The sequence below is a fragment of the Chiroxiphia lanceolata genome, chromosome 13 (genome assembly GCF_009829145.1).
Source record: "Chiroxiphia lanceolata isolate bChiLan1 chromosome 13, bChiLan1.pri, whole genome shotgun sequence".
In the NCBI taxonomy this organism is placed as follows: Eukaryota; Metazoa; Chordata; class Aves; order Passeriformes; family Pipridae; genus Chiroxiphia; species Chiroxiphia lanceolata.
Genome location: NC_045649.1, coordinates 3,256,328 through 3,273,914, shown reverse-complemented (window position 1 = coordinate 3,273,914; position 17,587 = coordinate 3,256,328). Strand labels below are relative to the sequence as shown.

General features: G+C 36.6%; 1 protein-coding gene across 2 annotated transcripts in view; it reads right to left on the bottom strand.

The window, feature by feature from the left end:
• WWOX (WW domain containing oxidoreductase) overlaps positions 1-17,587 on the bottom strand; it is a 493,269-nt gene that overhangs the window by 452,952 nt on the left and 22,730 nt on the right. For both annotated transcript variants that reach the window (XM_032701431.1, XM_032701432.1), the window contains exon 5: positions 16,540-16,646. In XM_032701431.1, the coding sequence (XP_032557322.1) occupies positions 16,540-16,646 (107 nt within the window). The remainder of the gene's footprint in view (positions 1-16,539; positions 16,647-17,587) is intronic.

Genomic DNA, 17,587 nt, shown 5'->3' with positions numbered 1-17,587 from the left:
TCATTATTAAATTTCAAGTGGTTTGTTTCACAATAAAACATCTCAGGAACCCTGAGAGGGTTTTATGTTTGTTTGTTTGCTTAAGGTAGTGCATAACAGATATCCTATTTCAATAAAAATAAAAAAAAAAAAAAGGAAGCAATTATAAAGATATAACAAACCTTAAGCAGATTTAAAATGCTTTTAAAAAGGTATTTTGAGAGGGGGGGAAGTTACCCAAAGTTTGGCTATTCCTAATTCTGTTAATTTAACACTAGATTCACTACACAAGTATAAACCAGCACTCCATACAGTGCCTTACCCACCAGGTGACTTCAGGATCACTCAGAGACTGAACAGGTCCACGTTGCTGACCAGGATCACTATCAGGAATATTATTACTTTCCACAGCATTGCAGTTCCACTGCTTCTGCATCCACAAAACTCACCCCCTCGAAACAGAAGCAAACTGCTCATTCGCGAAAGTGAGACTCACCGAGTTAAAAAATTAAGTTGTACAGATCAGAAATGTAATCATGGGAGACAAGCTCTGAGAGTTTTTCAATCACTGTGGGGCTGCATCAATTTAAAGTCATGTTACATTAAAGAGAAAAACGTCTGGGAAAGTCTCCCAGTTGTCACTTTAGATTAGATTTGTTGTTGTTATCAGACTGTGCATTTTGTAGGCTTTTTTACATTTTAAAGATATTGCCTCATGCAGCTACACAGTGCACAGAGAAACAGGAAACATACAATTTTTTTAATCAGATTGCCTGGAGATGAGGCGTTTGCACAAATTAACTGGTAGTCTAATAAAAAAAAAAATGCATGCACATCTTCTTGAAGCCTATTAACATTGCAACTTTAACTACCTTAGAGTCACAGGGAAGCCACCCAACTTGAGTTTTCTTCATGGAAAGAAAATTTCCATTCTTCCAACAATAAAACAACATGTTATGAAGACCTGATCTTGTTGGACATCTCAACTGCATTTTTTGGTAAATTTTCAACTACATTAATGGATTTACTTGTGCACCCTGCATTAAATCTGTTACAATGGTTCTCAGAATCAGACCATTGCACACTATGCAGAAGATACAGGATTTACCTATATAAAAATAAAACTGAAGATTTTTAGTTGACTTCTGCATGATTTCAAGCTGACCTCTGATTTATGGCATTTACCAGAGCTTCAGACAACTCTCTTAATTACTCTGATAGTCAAGCTGCCATGCAAAGGGTTCTTGAACATTACTGTATGTATTCACATTGTCAAACACTGTCTCACACAGACAAGGGCTGCAAAATAACTGAATATGTTGCTAGACATTACTATTTCAAGCAAATATTCAAAGTAATAGGCATACAGCACAATGACTGTTACTTGAATTGCATAAAAGGTATTTTAGGTACTAAAATTATAGTTTCTAATATGAAGTAGGGTTTTCTTATACAACTTTGAAGTGTAATATTTCAGTAACTGTAATCTTTCTGAAAAATCAAGTAAACAGCACACAAGTCTAGGTTCAAATATTTCAGGATAGTCTTTAAATCAAATACACACCTTTGATCTAGGCCCTAACTTTTTGAAACCTGGAAGACAAAATACTAGGGTGTTCAGAATATGCAGTACCTCCCTTCTTGCAGTTTTTCACCTGCTAAGAAACATTCCGAGACTTTACCAAGGGGAAACCACTAGAAATAAACTTGCAAAATGCAACAACAATTTGACAGCACATAAGCAACATCCATCCTGGCTCCAGCAACATCAGCCCACCGGGGTGAGCAGCTATGGGATGAAATCTGTGTGAACACCTTTCCCCTCCCTGCACAGCTGTCAGCTCTGCAGAAAGTTTGGCTGCAGAACCCCAGATTAATGAAGCCAAGTCAGGTTCTTACACACAGTGGACTTGGCTCTTCTATTTTGTTTTTAGAGCCATAAGACTTACACTGGTTTGGTGAGACTTCAGTGTCTTTTGAAGCCACCCATGTTTTCACACTAGTGAAGACTCTTCTTCTATACAACTGGAATGGAACTCTCTTCTACTGTGTGGTATTTGAGTGTTGGCAAAAAAGGCCACTCCATCTCCTCAGGGGTACCAAGAAGAACCAGACTAAACCCAACCTCTACAAATGATCTTTCTGCTCCAAGAGAAGACAATGCACCAGCAGTGACTGGCATTTTTAAGTTTACCACTTACTTTAGACCTACCACGTTTATGGAAAAATCCACAGATTATTAACAAGTTTCAAATTCACTTTGGCTTTTCTGAAGGCAGAATTTAAGTCCTGTAAGAGCCATCAAAAGGAAGAATTTTATCCTGAAGTATGACAGCTGTAACAAGCTATGCCTTGGAATAGTACATCTTTAATCTAACACCATAGCCCTAAATCTGTTCTGGTTCTACAAATGCCTCTGGTCATTTCATTTTTATCAGTGAAGAAAATGAAATAAAAAGTATTCCATACTTAACACCAAACAGACCATGTTACCCTAGAAGACGTGCTTAAATAATTTAGCTGTTAAAAAGAATCTTTAACTATAAATGTACTAAATTCCAGCGCAAAAGATTAACTACAAAAGAAATTAACACTGCCTTAGGAAAGAGAGATAACATTTTTCTAAAGCATTTCTAAAGCTTTTTGATATGCTATTTTTTAGAATTATATCTGGAGAGAACTAATATTTTTAAATGAGACTTTCAGAGCTGCTCAAATTGCAAAGTAACATTTGTGCAAGTTCAAGAATTCTGTAGAATTTGTTTCACTCCCATTTAAAAAAAAAAAATCAGTACACAATCTTTACCCATTTAAAGAATAAATGCACAGCAATCAATATTCAAATAATATTCACCTAAAAACATGTTGTTCCTGGTTGCATCAACAACTTTGTCACAACATATCAAAGTAAAATAACATTTTCTCCACTCAACAACTTAGAAGTTTTCAGGGCTTTACCATCAGTCGAAGCAGTCTGTTTGCATTCTCCAATACAAACTGACAATCTAGTGATACAGTACATTAAAAATTCTCTGTAGTATTGACTGCCTGAAGCTGATGCTCCCTTGCTAAATGCAGTGCAGTTCAATTAACAGCTCTTCAATACACAATTTAATTTTTCTTTCATCTTGATCCACAGCCGAGCTTGAAATGAAGAATGCTGGAATAGATGTACTTTAAATATTGAAGCAAGTCTTTGTAAATAAATCTATCAAACTTGAAATGATTTCTGTCATAACAGGACCAAACAGATGAACCTGAATGTCTGTGACTTTCAGGTTTGTGCATTGTTTTTCCTCAGCCTCATTCTCTCAGTGAATTCCTGGTACAGGGAAGGGCTCTCAAAACTGCCCCAAAGGAGTGGAAGAGTTTCTTCTTTACTGCACCATTCTGAGCAAGTAGAGGAACAGTACTCTGCTGATGCTTTATAAAGTCTTTTGCATGTAAAAATCCAGCTTATCACTAAAGTCACAGTAACTGACTGCAGGAGTTTTAATATTTCTCTGCTTATTTAAAAAGGTCGCCAAAGAGAGAAGTGCATGGCACCATTTTCCATTACCAAATCTGCACTCAACTAGGACACAACCAACCCTCCACTGAAAATAAATATTTAATGCATAAATACTATCCTGGATACCATTTTTCCCCCCTGCAGTGTGAATGTACAGAGTACACTTCAAATTTTCTCTAGCTAGTCATGCCATTTCACAGGAAAATGTAAGGTTAATTTAACCAGGACAGGATGAAATATTGCATTTCAAAGTTACTCTAAGTGGGACACTGCTGAAGGAAGCTATTAATATCTCTTACAGCATGCATGCTCAAGGAAACCTCGTGGATCAGCTCATTCCTCACAGGTACACCACACAACCTCCAAAAGGGTAGGATTTACTACTGTTCATCAGAAAGGAAAACACACTCCACTTCTGAGCTAGAGGCATTTTCCACTCTTTAAACATATTCACAACAACACACTTGACAACACTGACTGCCTTAGGTGGCAGAGAAGCACTACTGACATGGAAGGCCACCAACCTGCACGAGAGGAGCTGCAGAGCCAGAGAGGCTTCAGACAGTGAACACAAGCAGGAGAATTTGGTTTCAGATGAACTCTATCAAATGCCTCTTCTCAATTAACACATGAATGCATAGTGAAAAATACAGGTTTACCTCATTTGTGTCCCTGTTTACAATGGTATTAGCTGAGACGCCGAGATTTTATTCTTAATTGTTATGTTTCTTTCTTCTTCCCGTGTTTTTAATCATCTTATCTGCATCATCACTTTCAATGAAAAAAATCTTTATAAAATTAACTGGTCTCATTATTGTTAACGTTTCCTTTTTCTATTTCTAGTCCTACATTTTAGAAAAGTATCTCTGTACTGTATTTAAATCGTCACAGAAACAACATTCAGCATTTACAGCAATTAACTCATCATTACTTCGAATAACTACACTAATTGGGATGCTCTACAAACCTGCAACACTGCAGAATTAAAAATAAACACAACAAAGATATAATTTACAACTAATCTATACTTACAATTAAAGTTAGTTTCAAGATTTATTTCATTCTATTATTTTTTATTAGCTACAGCAGACAGTAAATGGGGTGTACTACGTTCTGCTTTGCAAACACCTAGATTATAAAACATAATTACACAAATTAATTAGAAATGAGTGCATACATTCATGTCTTTGTTTGTAACCATAACATGTTAAACATGACTCTATTAATGAGCAGTTCCTAAAACTTATAAGATAGTAAAACTGAGGAAAATACTAAAGCTCCCTGACCACAACAAGGCATAAATGTCACCCTGGCACAGAGAAGGTCACAGCCACTTCAGTTCTCCTGATGTCCTGTTTGGAAGCTGCAGGCAGTTTACAGGTCATTCTTCTGCACAGCAGAGTAACAATTCTGTGAGACTCAAAGCACCACAGCACAATCCAAGTGCAGACTGAATTTTTCCCTGACCTGGGTCCTGTGCTTTCTTTCCCACCTACTCTCAAAGGTTCTCTCTAAAGTCCCTTCAGTTCTGCCCACTGACTGGTTATTTACCCTTTTGCAAAGCTAAGTGCTTAAGGAACCTAAATTATCCTAAGGATCTTTATCTTTTGTAAAAAACTGCTTCTAAACACTCTATGGGACCACAAGTTATTAGACAAGGAAGGGCAGATTCAGTGACTGAGCATGCCTTGGTTCCCTGGGAAATCAGGGTAGAGATGACTCTCCAGAAAGCAAAGAAACAAAGTCATTTGAATGCTTTCCTTTAAAACCAAAAAAAAAGTGTTTATTCATTTACTCAGACCAAATCTGTACCTGTTGCACTTCCCTTGCACTGTCTTTCACTGCAATGATACTGCCACAGCATTTCAAGTATACATACAGCTCGTGTCAGTAGGATGCATTTAGCACTCCCATTTTGGCAAAATAAGGGATATTAACCATGAGCCTATTTAGCAATTTAATTCCATCTTCATAAAGAGCATCTACCAGTGCAACTAAGCTGAATCAGATACTATCACCAGCCTACCACATTGACAAGAATCTGTAGTATAAAACTCATTCAAGATCTCCTTGAAGGTGCCTAACACGGTGTGTTTAGGACCTTTAATTACAAACAGCTCTCTGTAATCACAACCAACAAATATTCAAGGCCTAAGACACCTTAAGATGTTTCAGTTGAAATCAAATTACAGTCCAAGCATAACATGTCTCTCTCAAGAATTAGGGCATACCAAAAGACCAGAACTACCCCACAAATCACACAGCTGTCCTTTGTATATTTGTAAGGATTTAGAGGACCTGAAAGAGGCATCTACAAAGCACAAGTCCAAGGTAAAGACGTCCTGATTTATTTTCTCACTCAAAATTATAATAATGACAGTTTAGATAAGCACACATGAAAATACAAAAGTATTTAGTTACATATTTTATGCTAATTTTTCATTACATGTTGGATCAGCTACTCAAGATTTATTTAGGTGGTTCAAGGCTTGCTTTGCTGGGCTCCAGCAAAAACAAACTAAAAAAACCTACCCCAAATATTCATTTTGCTGCATTAATTCCATACTTTTATTTGATAAGCAAAGTTTCTTGTTGAAGTTAATGCTATCCCTCAGTGACCTCAAATGAAATATGGGAAAGAACAAGTTCAGCACACTACTGCTTCTTTTTTTATACTAATACAGGTGCTTCTGCAAAATGATGCACTGAGTATCTTTATTGGAACCAAATTACTAGTGGTTTAATGCAAAAATCAGAACATTTAGGTGAAGTGCTTCCTTCCAAGCCATAAAACAGAAAAAGGCAAAATAAAGATTTTTCAAATCACCTCGTTTCATAATGAGAGGGGAGTTATATCTTGTGTGCACTCCTTCACACAGCTCTAAGAAATCTCAGTAACACAGTTCCAGATTTAATAAAAAAAATAAAAATAAAAATAAAAACCAAACAAAAAAACCCACCACCAAGCACAGGAAAGTACAATCACCTTCCCATGTCTGACATGAAATAACACAAATTATCACAAATATTGGCAAATTAAGTGTGGTCAGACGGCCAGAAACACGTATCTAAAGTTCTGCCTTGTAAAAACAATCTTCACGCACACAGATTTATTGGGCTAGACCCAAAACTCTTCAAGGCAAAATCAGGATTTTCAGTGGGCTTGGGAAACAGATCCTTTAATGAAAAAGATAAATATACATTCTTTTGAATTGCAGCATGTTGATACAGCTTAGGTTTATTACACCTCTTACTAAGTTAAGGACCGTGTATATTTTCAGCACAATGGTGTCTTCACCCTCGTGCCTTAACCAGCTAAGCTAAATAAGCAGGTAACAAAACATCTTATTCATAAGAAAATAAGACTGTCTGGGACACACCAAAGGTTTCAATTATTGGTTTGTGAAATTCCCCAAAGATCCATGACCGTTTTGGACCCCACCTGAGCCAAAATGATAAAAAGCAGTTCCAATCATGCATTGCTAAAATGGAGATTTTTCAGAGAAAGCAGTGTAATTTCTCACACCTAAATATCACAAAATGAGAGAAAAGATAAAGCAACAGACTATTAAAGAGTAGTTCAAGGGACCAAGCAAAGTCCAGTGCTCTTCTGTCCCCACCTCACCACCTTCAAAGAAGATTATCAGGATAAAAGGGAATTAAAGGAGGAGGAGAAATTAGAAAGGACAGTAAATTAAACAAAAAAATATGATGCTTTGGCTTCATATTAATAACAGATTTAGAAATATAATTGACAAGCAACCAAATTAATAGTACCTTTTAAGCACTCTACTCAGCAAGCCTGTTTTCTATACATCTCCTGCATTCCTGTTGAACTCCAGCTACGCTTCTTTTATGTCACTTATGCTGCTCTGTAGTCATATAAGCCTGATAATTATCTTCAGTTTTATAAGCTATTGTGGATCATGAAACAAGTCAGTGCTTCTTTTGACGCCCTCACATTAGTCCCTTGTCACTGTTAAAAACTGTAAGTGATCCAGCAATGTGCTTTTTTTTTTACTTTTCTTCTTCTTTTTAATGCATAACAAATCTGCAGAGTTGTACTACACCATCCTGGAGTTGGTATTTTCCTGCTCTACTATATTCAGTGTTACAGCAGGACTGATACAGACCTTTAAGATTTTTGTCTTTATCTGCAAGTATCCTTTAAACATTATCACACTGTCACAGCACTGCAGGTCCATGCAGTGCAACTTCACAAGTAGGAAGAAAATAATCTCTCTATATTTTCTTCCCCATACAAAGCTTAACCCAAAAGTGTTTCTCTACTTCCAAAGACTTATTTGACATAAGTGATTGACAGACTGGTTACCAGCCTAAAAAAACAAACCTTAAAGAACTGATCCTTCACGCTGCAGACCCATCAAATCAAACTCTTTGGGATCTGGAAACATTTAAAAGCCTAAAAGCATGAATGCTGAGACATGTCTTTGGTTTAGTTTTCATTTCTGAGCAATTTTTAGAGTAAAGGCCCATTTCACAACTGTGACAGAGAAAACCAAGACATGAACACAACTCATACTAAGTAAGCAACAAGTGTTCACTGCACTTAACAAATAAGACCACATTTCACTATGAAGCACTGAGTTTCTTTTTCTTCAAAGTGTTGAAACACCTACAATTATTGACCTCTAACACTAACAGATACTTCACCCTGTCTACTTCTGATAATGAAATAAACTAATAAAGTCGAGTTTTCAAACTATGCCATGGAAATGTGTGAGATCTTGAACAAAAGCACGAGGCTTTTGTTTTACTTCTAAGCCAAATTAAAGCCGAGAACCAATCTGGGGACAAAACCAACCCACTGGATTTCACCACAACTTCCACCAAAAACGATCCCAGGAAATATTAAACCATCAGCAAGACACGGTGCTGCCTGTTAAGTTTTAAAATGCAGAGAATGAAACTCGTTGCAGAGGCAAAAGAGGACCAATAATATAATTACAAGGAGCTGGAGTGAACGCCGTGGTTTGACATTGCAAGGCTATTCCTGCTCCCCCGAGCCCTGCTGGAGACAGGGTTCACTCTAATTGGTTCCAAAGCACAACCCACCACCAGCAGCCTCCTCCAGCCCAGGAATGGTAATTTCCACACGACTGTAAATAGTGTTTGCAAACAATACAAACACGGTAATAAGAGGCTAGGTGGGTAATTAATGTGGTTACAAAGCAGCTTATTTGCATTTTTATTTAAAACTGCCTTCTTTAAAAAGCTGCTCAGATTTCTTTTTGCAAAAGGAGCCTTGGTTAAGGAATAGAGCAGTAATTACTCTCTTTAGGGGTTCTTTTATACATCCTTTAGGGAATTAGAATGAAAAGATAAGCAGAATTATAAAGGGAATCATGTAAAATATGAAATGCACTATAAACACTTAGTACTGTATTTACCATAAGCTAAGCTTGTCTTCTTCATTAATGGAATATATTACAAGCTTATGTTACAATCAGATTAATTGTGAAGATGGTTTAAAAAAAAATTATATCCAGACACTCTAATTCCTCCTCTCCCAGAAATGACAATCAGAAATCCAGTGACAGCAGAACTCACTTTATGTAAGAACACATCTACCTGGGTTTTAGTAAGTAACTTTTCAATGTCAACAACACTAAATAGTTATTGAAAAAAAAGATTCTGAGAGAGAATGGTTCTGGAAAAGGCCAAACCCATGTTACACTAAATATATACAATATCAGAGAAAACCCAGACTTTGCACCCTATAAGCTTTAATTGAGTCAATGTACAAAGTCTACTCTTTTTTTAAAAAAACAGATCTCTCCAGACAGGTTGGTGATATTGTTTAGCACACAGTGTCTCCTAGTGACGTTTAATTGAAGACTAGCATGAAGTGCAGTTTTTAAAGGGGTTATCCTGAGGTCTCTCACTGTTTGGGGGTTGTCTCAAATTTTTTATTTTTTTTTTTTTTGTTAAAAAGCTCAAACTGCATTTAAGTAGTATTATTATAAAGCTTTAGGCATGGTAGGGATTTTGTGACTCACATTTCCAGATTAAGAACAGCAGGGCTGTGCTAAAGAAACAAATTACCAAAAAGATCACTTCAACATTTCTATGTATAAAATTCTGCTGACTGGAGGAAAAAAATTAAGGAATGGTAAGATACTGTGACTTCTTTCAAAATTACATTTTAGATTTTTTTATATCTATATATATGTGTAACAGATACTAATAGGTGAATAGAATTATGAGGGCAGAAGTAATTTAGTCGACTCAAAAGACAACTCTGTCTTTACAGGAGGAAATCATGGCAAATTGTCTCACTGTTCCAAAAACCTTCCAATCTCACAGAAAAACCATCAGAGCACTCTCACAGCTATCAGCTGTGTGCAGCATCATGAATTCAGACACACCTGGGTGCTGCCAGGTTTGGGATGCATCTGGATTTAGGGTTTGTTCCTGGATTTGGGCAATGCTATCAGGTCTAAGGGTTCCTTCAGGTTTGGGGGTGCCCCTGAGTTGAAAGCTCCATCATAATAAATAATAAAACTCTATCAATTCCATATATCTACACAGTAACAGTGCAGAGCTCACTGAGATGAGAACAGAAGTATGAAACAGTTCAGCTGCAGCCAATACATCAACTCTAAGTAAATGATATCAGTATTCAGAAGGATGCCCAACCCTCAAAGTTAGGGGCTTAACACATCTGCTGTATAATTCAGACTCTGTTTTACAGTGGTTTCATTACTAACCATAAAAACTGTAACAGTGGAACTGTATAAACAAAGTGAACAGTGTTTTTACGGTAAAACATGAATGTAATATAAATATTTGCCTTTTCCTTTTCTCAGCATCTGTAATGAAATTAAAATCATGCCATATGTTTATAGTGTACCAAAAAAAAAAAAAAATCTCAACAATCCATCCATGTAAATGTCGATTAAATTGTTAAATATTTTTAACTTCACGTGGGGGTTTTTTTAAGCATCTGTATTTGGAAAACAGCTTTGCAGCACACATCACTCTCTTAAGGTGCCTCAGCTGAGCAAATTACTCACAGAGACTTACTGAAGTCTTAAACATTATGGCCAAAATCTGGTCATACTTTTCTACTGATCTCAAAGAGTTGTTACTAGCACCAGGATTGGTTAATGCTTATGCTATCAATTCACTGCAAATAACATAAGGTCTGATTCTATTGCAATTAGCCAATTCAAAGATTCCTTCACTTCAGAAGGATCTGGATCATACCCTTAAAAATCAAAAAAAGCAGGGGAAGTAATCCTTTAGGTGGAGTGTCTACAGCAGCAGCTGACACAGAATTTTTTTAACTGTATTACCAATTCACTTAATACAAGATAATTCCTGTGGGCAAGGCCTTTTCCCCACAGCAAGGTTTGGATAACTGCTTTTGCCTTAATTCTTCAGCATGGGCACTACACATGCACTGGAAAATCAAATATGTCTATATATTGAAGGCTTTTATAACTGTATATTACAGTGTGATGGCATGTGAGCCAGTAACACATAGTTTTAGAGTATCTTGCTTTGAAACAAGACAACTCTTTATTACAAAATAACAACAGAATATTGGAAATAATATTCTCACAGCAATGCGTGGGCTTTACTGGTAGGAAATTCTGAAATAATTCCCACTTTGAAGAGGTTATTTTTTTAAGAGTTTTCATTTAGCACCACTTTGAAACTCTCTAATTCTGTACTAACAGTCTGTGGCCTCATTCAGTATTTGCTACATCTCCAAAGCCATCTTCCACACATTCTTCATCTTTTTCCATAAATGAAAATCTGTCACTAACCAGGATGAGATGTCCTCCTGGAATCATTCACCTAAGTTAATTCCAAAAACAATTAATTGTGCGGGTTCTCACATAGTATGAGAATTATGTATGAACAGCCTGACTGGTGTACAGGAAAAGCTCACAAAATTAACACCAACGAGACAGAAAAGGAAATTTTATCTTCTGTGTCAAGATTAGCATCCATTAGTATCAAGTGAGTACGACAGAAGAATATTTCACAGAGCTATTCTGTATTAGACACTTACACACAAAAAATTGTGAACCAAGGACAGCAGTGGAGACAAAACACTACGTGGGAAATCAGCCCCCCCTTCTTTGAGGGGGAAAACACACAGAGCCAAAATATGAAAACTGTTGCCCCTGGTCTGTATAAACATGGCCAGTTTGCTCCTCATCCTTCTGTGCTTTACAAGATCACAACTGGAATACAAAGACTTACTTATCAGGTTTTAATTTCATTCAGTTACTTAATCAGCAAGAATATAAATCACTCCTTAGGTGAAGAATACTTCGGGGGAAAGGAATACAGCAAGGAGTCACGTTTGTTTTGTTGCTTTTCTTTTCTCTCTTCCCTTGTCACATCTCTACCTTGTAAGTTGCTACTTAAAAAGAAAACCCAAGTTTTCTTTTCACAGTGTATTCTAATCTTTAATGTCACTGTAGGCTTAACACTGAGGAAGGATTACAAAAGAAACATTATACTTTTTATGAAATATTAAACTTACAATTTATCTTTTAATATCTACTTCAAAGACTATTTGACAGGAATAAATAAATGAGAGCTCCTTGGCAAGAAAAGCTGTGATTTATGAAATATTTTATTCATTCATATTCTTAAGTATTTTCTTGAGAATACCACTAACATCTGGAGCTGTGCAGTCTTATCCAAACATTCTGCTCATACTCAATTAGAAAATTATATCAATAATAATGTAAAATAAATTACCTAGCTTCTCTTCCTGGAGCATAGATTTCCATGTTTGTCACAGCAACTATGTGTACAAACAGCACTGTAGTGTTTTTCATTAAGCCTCAAAGTCAATTAAGCTACGAATTGGAACAATCATTCCTCCTTTGCAAAGTATTGATATTTTTTTCTTGGCTGCTTTCAGGCCTTTTCACTACTCAAGGAGAGATTTATGCTTGACAATTTCTTTCTGATTAAAATGAATCATAACTCTTAGAATTCTAATTTCCTCTTTTCTGAGCAAGAAATTATCAAACAGTTTTAAATTGATATTGAACGTCATCGGGCATGAACATTCATTTTCGAGAGATCAAATGTATAAAGTTATACTGATCTCTCTTTTTGTCTGCTGCTTTTACATACTTTTTCTTCCTTTCTCTGTCTATATTTATATATGTGCATAAAGCACTAGATTGCACCAATATAACCAACCATACCTCTCCATAAAAATTATACTTGACAGACTAGTTAGACTGGTTAGAACTTGTAACAATCCTTTACACAAGGCAATTACCCTTTATTTGCAATATTAGCAAAATTCTGCTGTAGCTTAGAAAGAAAATAACTGGAATACTGCAGGTTGCAAGCAAATGTCAGTTATCTAAAGTAATTAGCAAGTTTATACGGGTAATCCCTACTCAAATGGCTCAAATTCTCTATAAAACAGCTCTTCAGGCACAAATTGTTATAAACAAAGTTTTCTAGATTTGTCTCCAACAGCCAGTTAAGATCAGTTTGAATTTGCTTATTAAACGTAATGGCAGCTAATCTGAAAAAAATCTCATTGTCTCCCACTATTCCTGCTGTTTTCTCTAAATCTTAACAATTGGATTTTCCCAAGCCATTTAGCCGTCCCATTTTCTCTTTATAAACTTGATTTTCAGCTTTCATTACGAGCGGATTGAAACTGCATTTTTTTATTTTTTTTTTTTGCCTAACAACTTGTTTAGAAGTACAACAGGCCCCAGAGCAGAGCTGTGTTTCTGCAGACACTCAGTTTATGGAATTCCAGACACGGATGTCACACACAGACTCGCTAAGGGAACAAGCTGGGTGGTTTTCCTAAGTACTGTTACATGCACTGGACTTTATTTTTAAATGCTGCATTACAGTGGGTTTGATTTGGGTTCGTTTTGTTTTGTTGTGGTTTGGCAAAGGTTGTGGTTGGGTTTTTAAGAATTACATTCTTTTTCCCGTATATATTTCAGGTTTTAGCTAATACGGAACAACAATTAGATAATTGTATCAAAATTTGAAATAATAAGTTGTTTCATTACACGTTTTTAATTATTTTGTCTCTTGCAAAGCGTGTGGAACTCTCTTTTGCATCAGACAGCAAAGAATGAAGACGGAAATATTCTGTGTCCAACATTTAAACTTTGACTACTAAAGGACACTGTCCCACAGAAAAGTCAGCATAGGATACACGTTGCTTTTATACATACATGTATATATACATGTATATATACATGTATATATAATATACATGTTTTAATAGAGATACCAATTTTATTACCATCACAGTAGTAAAGCTCCACACTTATGATAGATAAACACACTGGAACTCCATTTGGCAATGTTTTTTCTTTTTTTTTTATAAGAGCACATTTCATGCAAATTAGAAGAACCTGGGGTTTGGAAACTGAGTGGAAGAGTAGGAACATATTTATTGAATTTCCGCTCCTCAAATTACTGAGGAACATGGTATTTATAGTGCAGCTCAGAGACTTAATCTCAGAGATTTACAAGAAAACATAAAACAAGTAGGTAGCTCTACTGCTTCCGAAAATACTACCTGAAAATGCACATGAGGGCTTGTAAAGCTGCATCCTAAGCAGATGTATTTTTAAAAAAATTGATTCCAAATTGAAAAGCAAATCTATTTCCTTTCAATAATTTTGCTTTCCCTAGAAAGGAGACAAAACACTGTGGATGCTTTGAAGTTCTTCATAGCAGAACAGTTGCAGTTTCATATTGAGAATTCATCTGAACCATATGCAGAGGTTGTTGACATTTTTCTTAAGCTCTTTTATTTTATGAAAGAATTTTCAATTAACAACTTCCTGCTCTGTAGTTACACCTATAAGCTAAAAATTAATATTTTACATCAATATTTTAATATTAGAAGGAAATCAATCAAATTAATCTTTGTCTCTTTGTTTTCAGTAACTGACTCTGGGGCAGGTTTTTGTGTTTGTTTTCCTCAAGATTGCTTACAATTTGATGTAAATTTTAAGCATCTTGTAATTCATCAACTAATTCTCTCCTGGTTACACACTCCAAGTAATTAAAGTTCAGTAATAACTTATTCTTTCTGCTCCAGCACCTGCATTTCATTTGTTTATTTTCCTAGAGTCATAAATCTGAGGGACTGTCAAAGTGCCATAATATTAGTGCAATAATCAAAGTTAATTAGTCCCTCTCAATAAACAACAACAAAGCCATTACAAAGACTCACTGAAGGTTTTCCAGCTACCAGCTTCCAGATGAGACTCTTTTTCTGAACAATTAGAATTTGAAAACTGTTAGTAAATAAATTTTGTGTTTCAGAAGTAATTTGACCTTCAGTGATCTTCATTCAATTAACAATTGGCTAACTTTTGGTGAGATAATACAGGTATTGAGAAAAGTATTCCCGAACTCCCATTGTCTTCAAAGTGCTTACACATATGGTTAGAATCAAGGGGGCAAATAAGATATTTTTCAAATAAAAGGTACTCACTACTGCCTTACTTTAGTGACATAAAACCCACATATACAGCCATATTTAGTTGGACTGGGACTATTAAATTCAAACAAGAGAATATCACCAAATCCATTTCTATTGAAAGAGAGCAGACAAATGAACTCTAAGCAACACACACTACACTCATCCCTGTTGGAATCCTCTTGGAATTCCATGCTATTGAAAAAAAAAACAAACAAACAAAACCAAGCAAAAAGGAGCTTCAATGGAAAGTACTGAGGCAGAAAGGAAGACATTTTTCACTCCCAATCCCTTACTGTAAATCATTAATATCATCTGGGCAAGAGAAAAAGGCCTAAATCCAAAGACTTTCTTCATGAAACCTCTGGTCACAAAAATGAGCAGTATTATAGGCATCACTCATTTGGAAATACTTGTAAATAAGCACTGTTTGGTTTTGCAATAACATTTTAATAAATATTATAATTATCTGTAGACCACTTATGTGTAAATATTAATACTGCCAAGTGCTCTCCCATGTCATCTGGGAGCAGCTGAAATACTTTAAGAGCTCGGGAAATAAAACTAAAACATCACCACTAGTTTTAGCTGGAAAGAAATAAAAACTCAAGAATCTGATCCTGAGGTCTTTCATTTAGTAAAGTTTCACCAGATTATCTCCTGGAATTCAGCAGTCCCAGCAAGCTCATACAAAAGTAGCCTGCAATCCTTACTAGCAAGTAAATGATTGTGGGAGGAATAAATTAAGAACACTGAATATATTTTAATAAGGGCCTTAGAAGATCATCAAAAAAAGGGTATCAGGGAAAGTTAGGAGTCAAAGAGCAACAAGGGAATAGATGGGACTGAAGAGCTTGTATCTGTGTGACAAAAAGGAATTAAAATGAAAGAAAGTGGGAAGAACCTGGAAGAAAAAAAAACCACTGAGACAGACAGGGCTGCTGGGCCTGATGGACTAGGACAGAAAATTAGGGAGAAATTCATGTGTTTTAAAAGTGTAAGAACAACCCCCTGAAATCGCAAACAATGGGCAAAACAGTGGCTGTCTCTAATATTTGACTGTGTACAACTAAGTGAAGGAGGATGGTCACTTTGGTTCTGGATCCATCCCCATCCCTGCTCCCAAAAAAACATGACAGAGACCAGCACAGGATGAGGGGGATCCATCCCCATCCCTGCTCCAAACCCACAGCGATTTTTGCCTCCAAAAGCTGCACTTTTCCAATGACACGACCAAACTTGTCTATTTTTGATACAATTTGGGGCCTGTTGGATGGTTTTCCCATTTTCCTATTGAAACAAAGCCTCAGTGGTTCTTTCAAACATTTCTGCCCTTACAAAGCACCTCTGGGTAACACGGGTAACAAGTCAAGCCTTGCAGTCCAACACACAGGAAACGAAAAACCTCCATCACCAGCACGCCAGCGACCAGGCAGGATGTTACACAGTAAGACAAATGCCTTTTCTTTAGATTCCTGCATGGCAATGCCATATCTATTTAACTGCCTGCAATGCACAAAAGACTTTGTGTCTTGGAAAGCAGAGCTCAGTGTTGGACACTCTGTACATCACTTACCCACTCCCCCAGGATGCGCTGCACGGCGTCGTCACCCCTCAACAGGCTCCTGCAGGCCAGGATCACGTGTGCCCCGTGCAGTGCCAGAGACTTTGCAGTTTCAAAACCTAAGACAAAACATTTTCCCAGTCAGAAACAGGTCCCAGTGACAACACAGAGCTATAAAATTCCCGAAAAGGTTGTAAGTACACTAAGGCTACCTGCAGCCTGACAACCTGTCTGACACTCACCTCGACTCAGCTCTTAAGAGCACGTATGAAAAAACATAAGACACCTCAATTTGAGGAGGTCTTTGTGACCAATGCGTGTGTATTTTGTGCAAAACAGACTTGGCATCTCCAAAAAACAGATTCAACTTCTCAGCCTACCCGTGTGTTCAGCTGCTGGAAGAGCAGGATTTTACTTGCTCCTCACTTGTTTGACTGGAAAGAATGAGCCATTCGGTGAGATTGCAGAACTCCTGTGCCTGGCAACTCCACACTGAAAGTCATAGAGTATTCCAGAACTGAGCTCAGGGCTCTTTAGATGCACAGTGAGCCTCTGAGTCATCAATCTGAGGACCAGCTGTGGCAGGGGGAACATCCAATGGGATGTGTGAGGGAATAAGGATCAAAATCACGTGGCAATAATGGCTTCTTTTTTCAATGCAAACACCATCTAGGACTGCTGCACAAAACCAGAAACAAGAGAACCACCCAAGTATTAAACCATTCCCAAGAGAGGAACGTCAAACTCATGCTTAGAAAATGTGATTCTACCTAAGAACATTTATAATCTACACGTATGTTCCCCTATCCACACACTTAAAAATCTTTGCTAAAACTTTCCTTAAATTATCTGTGTAAAATCAACTCAATTTTTGTCTCGCCATCAGCTGATATGTGCAGAACAATTTTTTCTCATTATGAACAATCAATCACATACCATGCAGCTCCAATATATTGGTGATAGTTATCATGGGGCTAAACAGGTCACTGGATGTATGAGACGACACAGAGAAAAAAATAATCCATGAAAAATTCCCTTCCTTTGCAAAACTTACTGATAT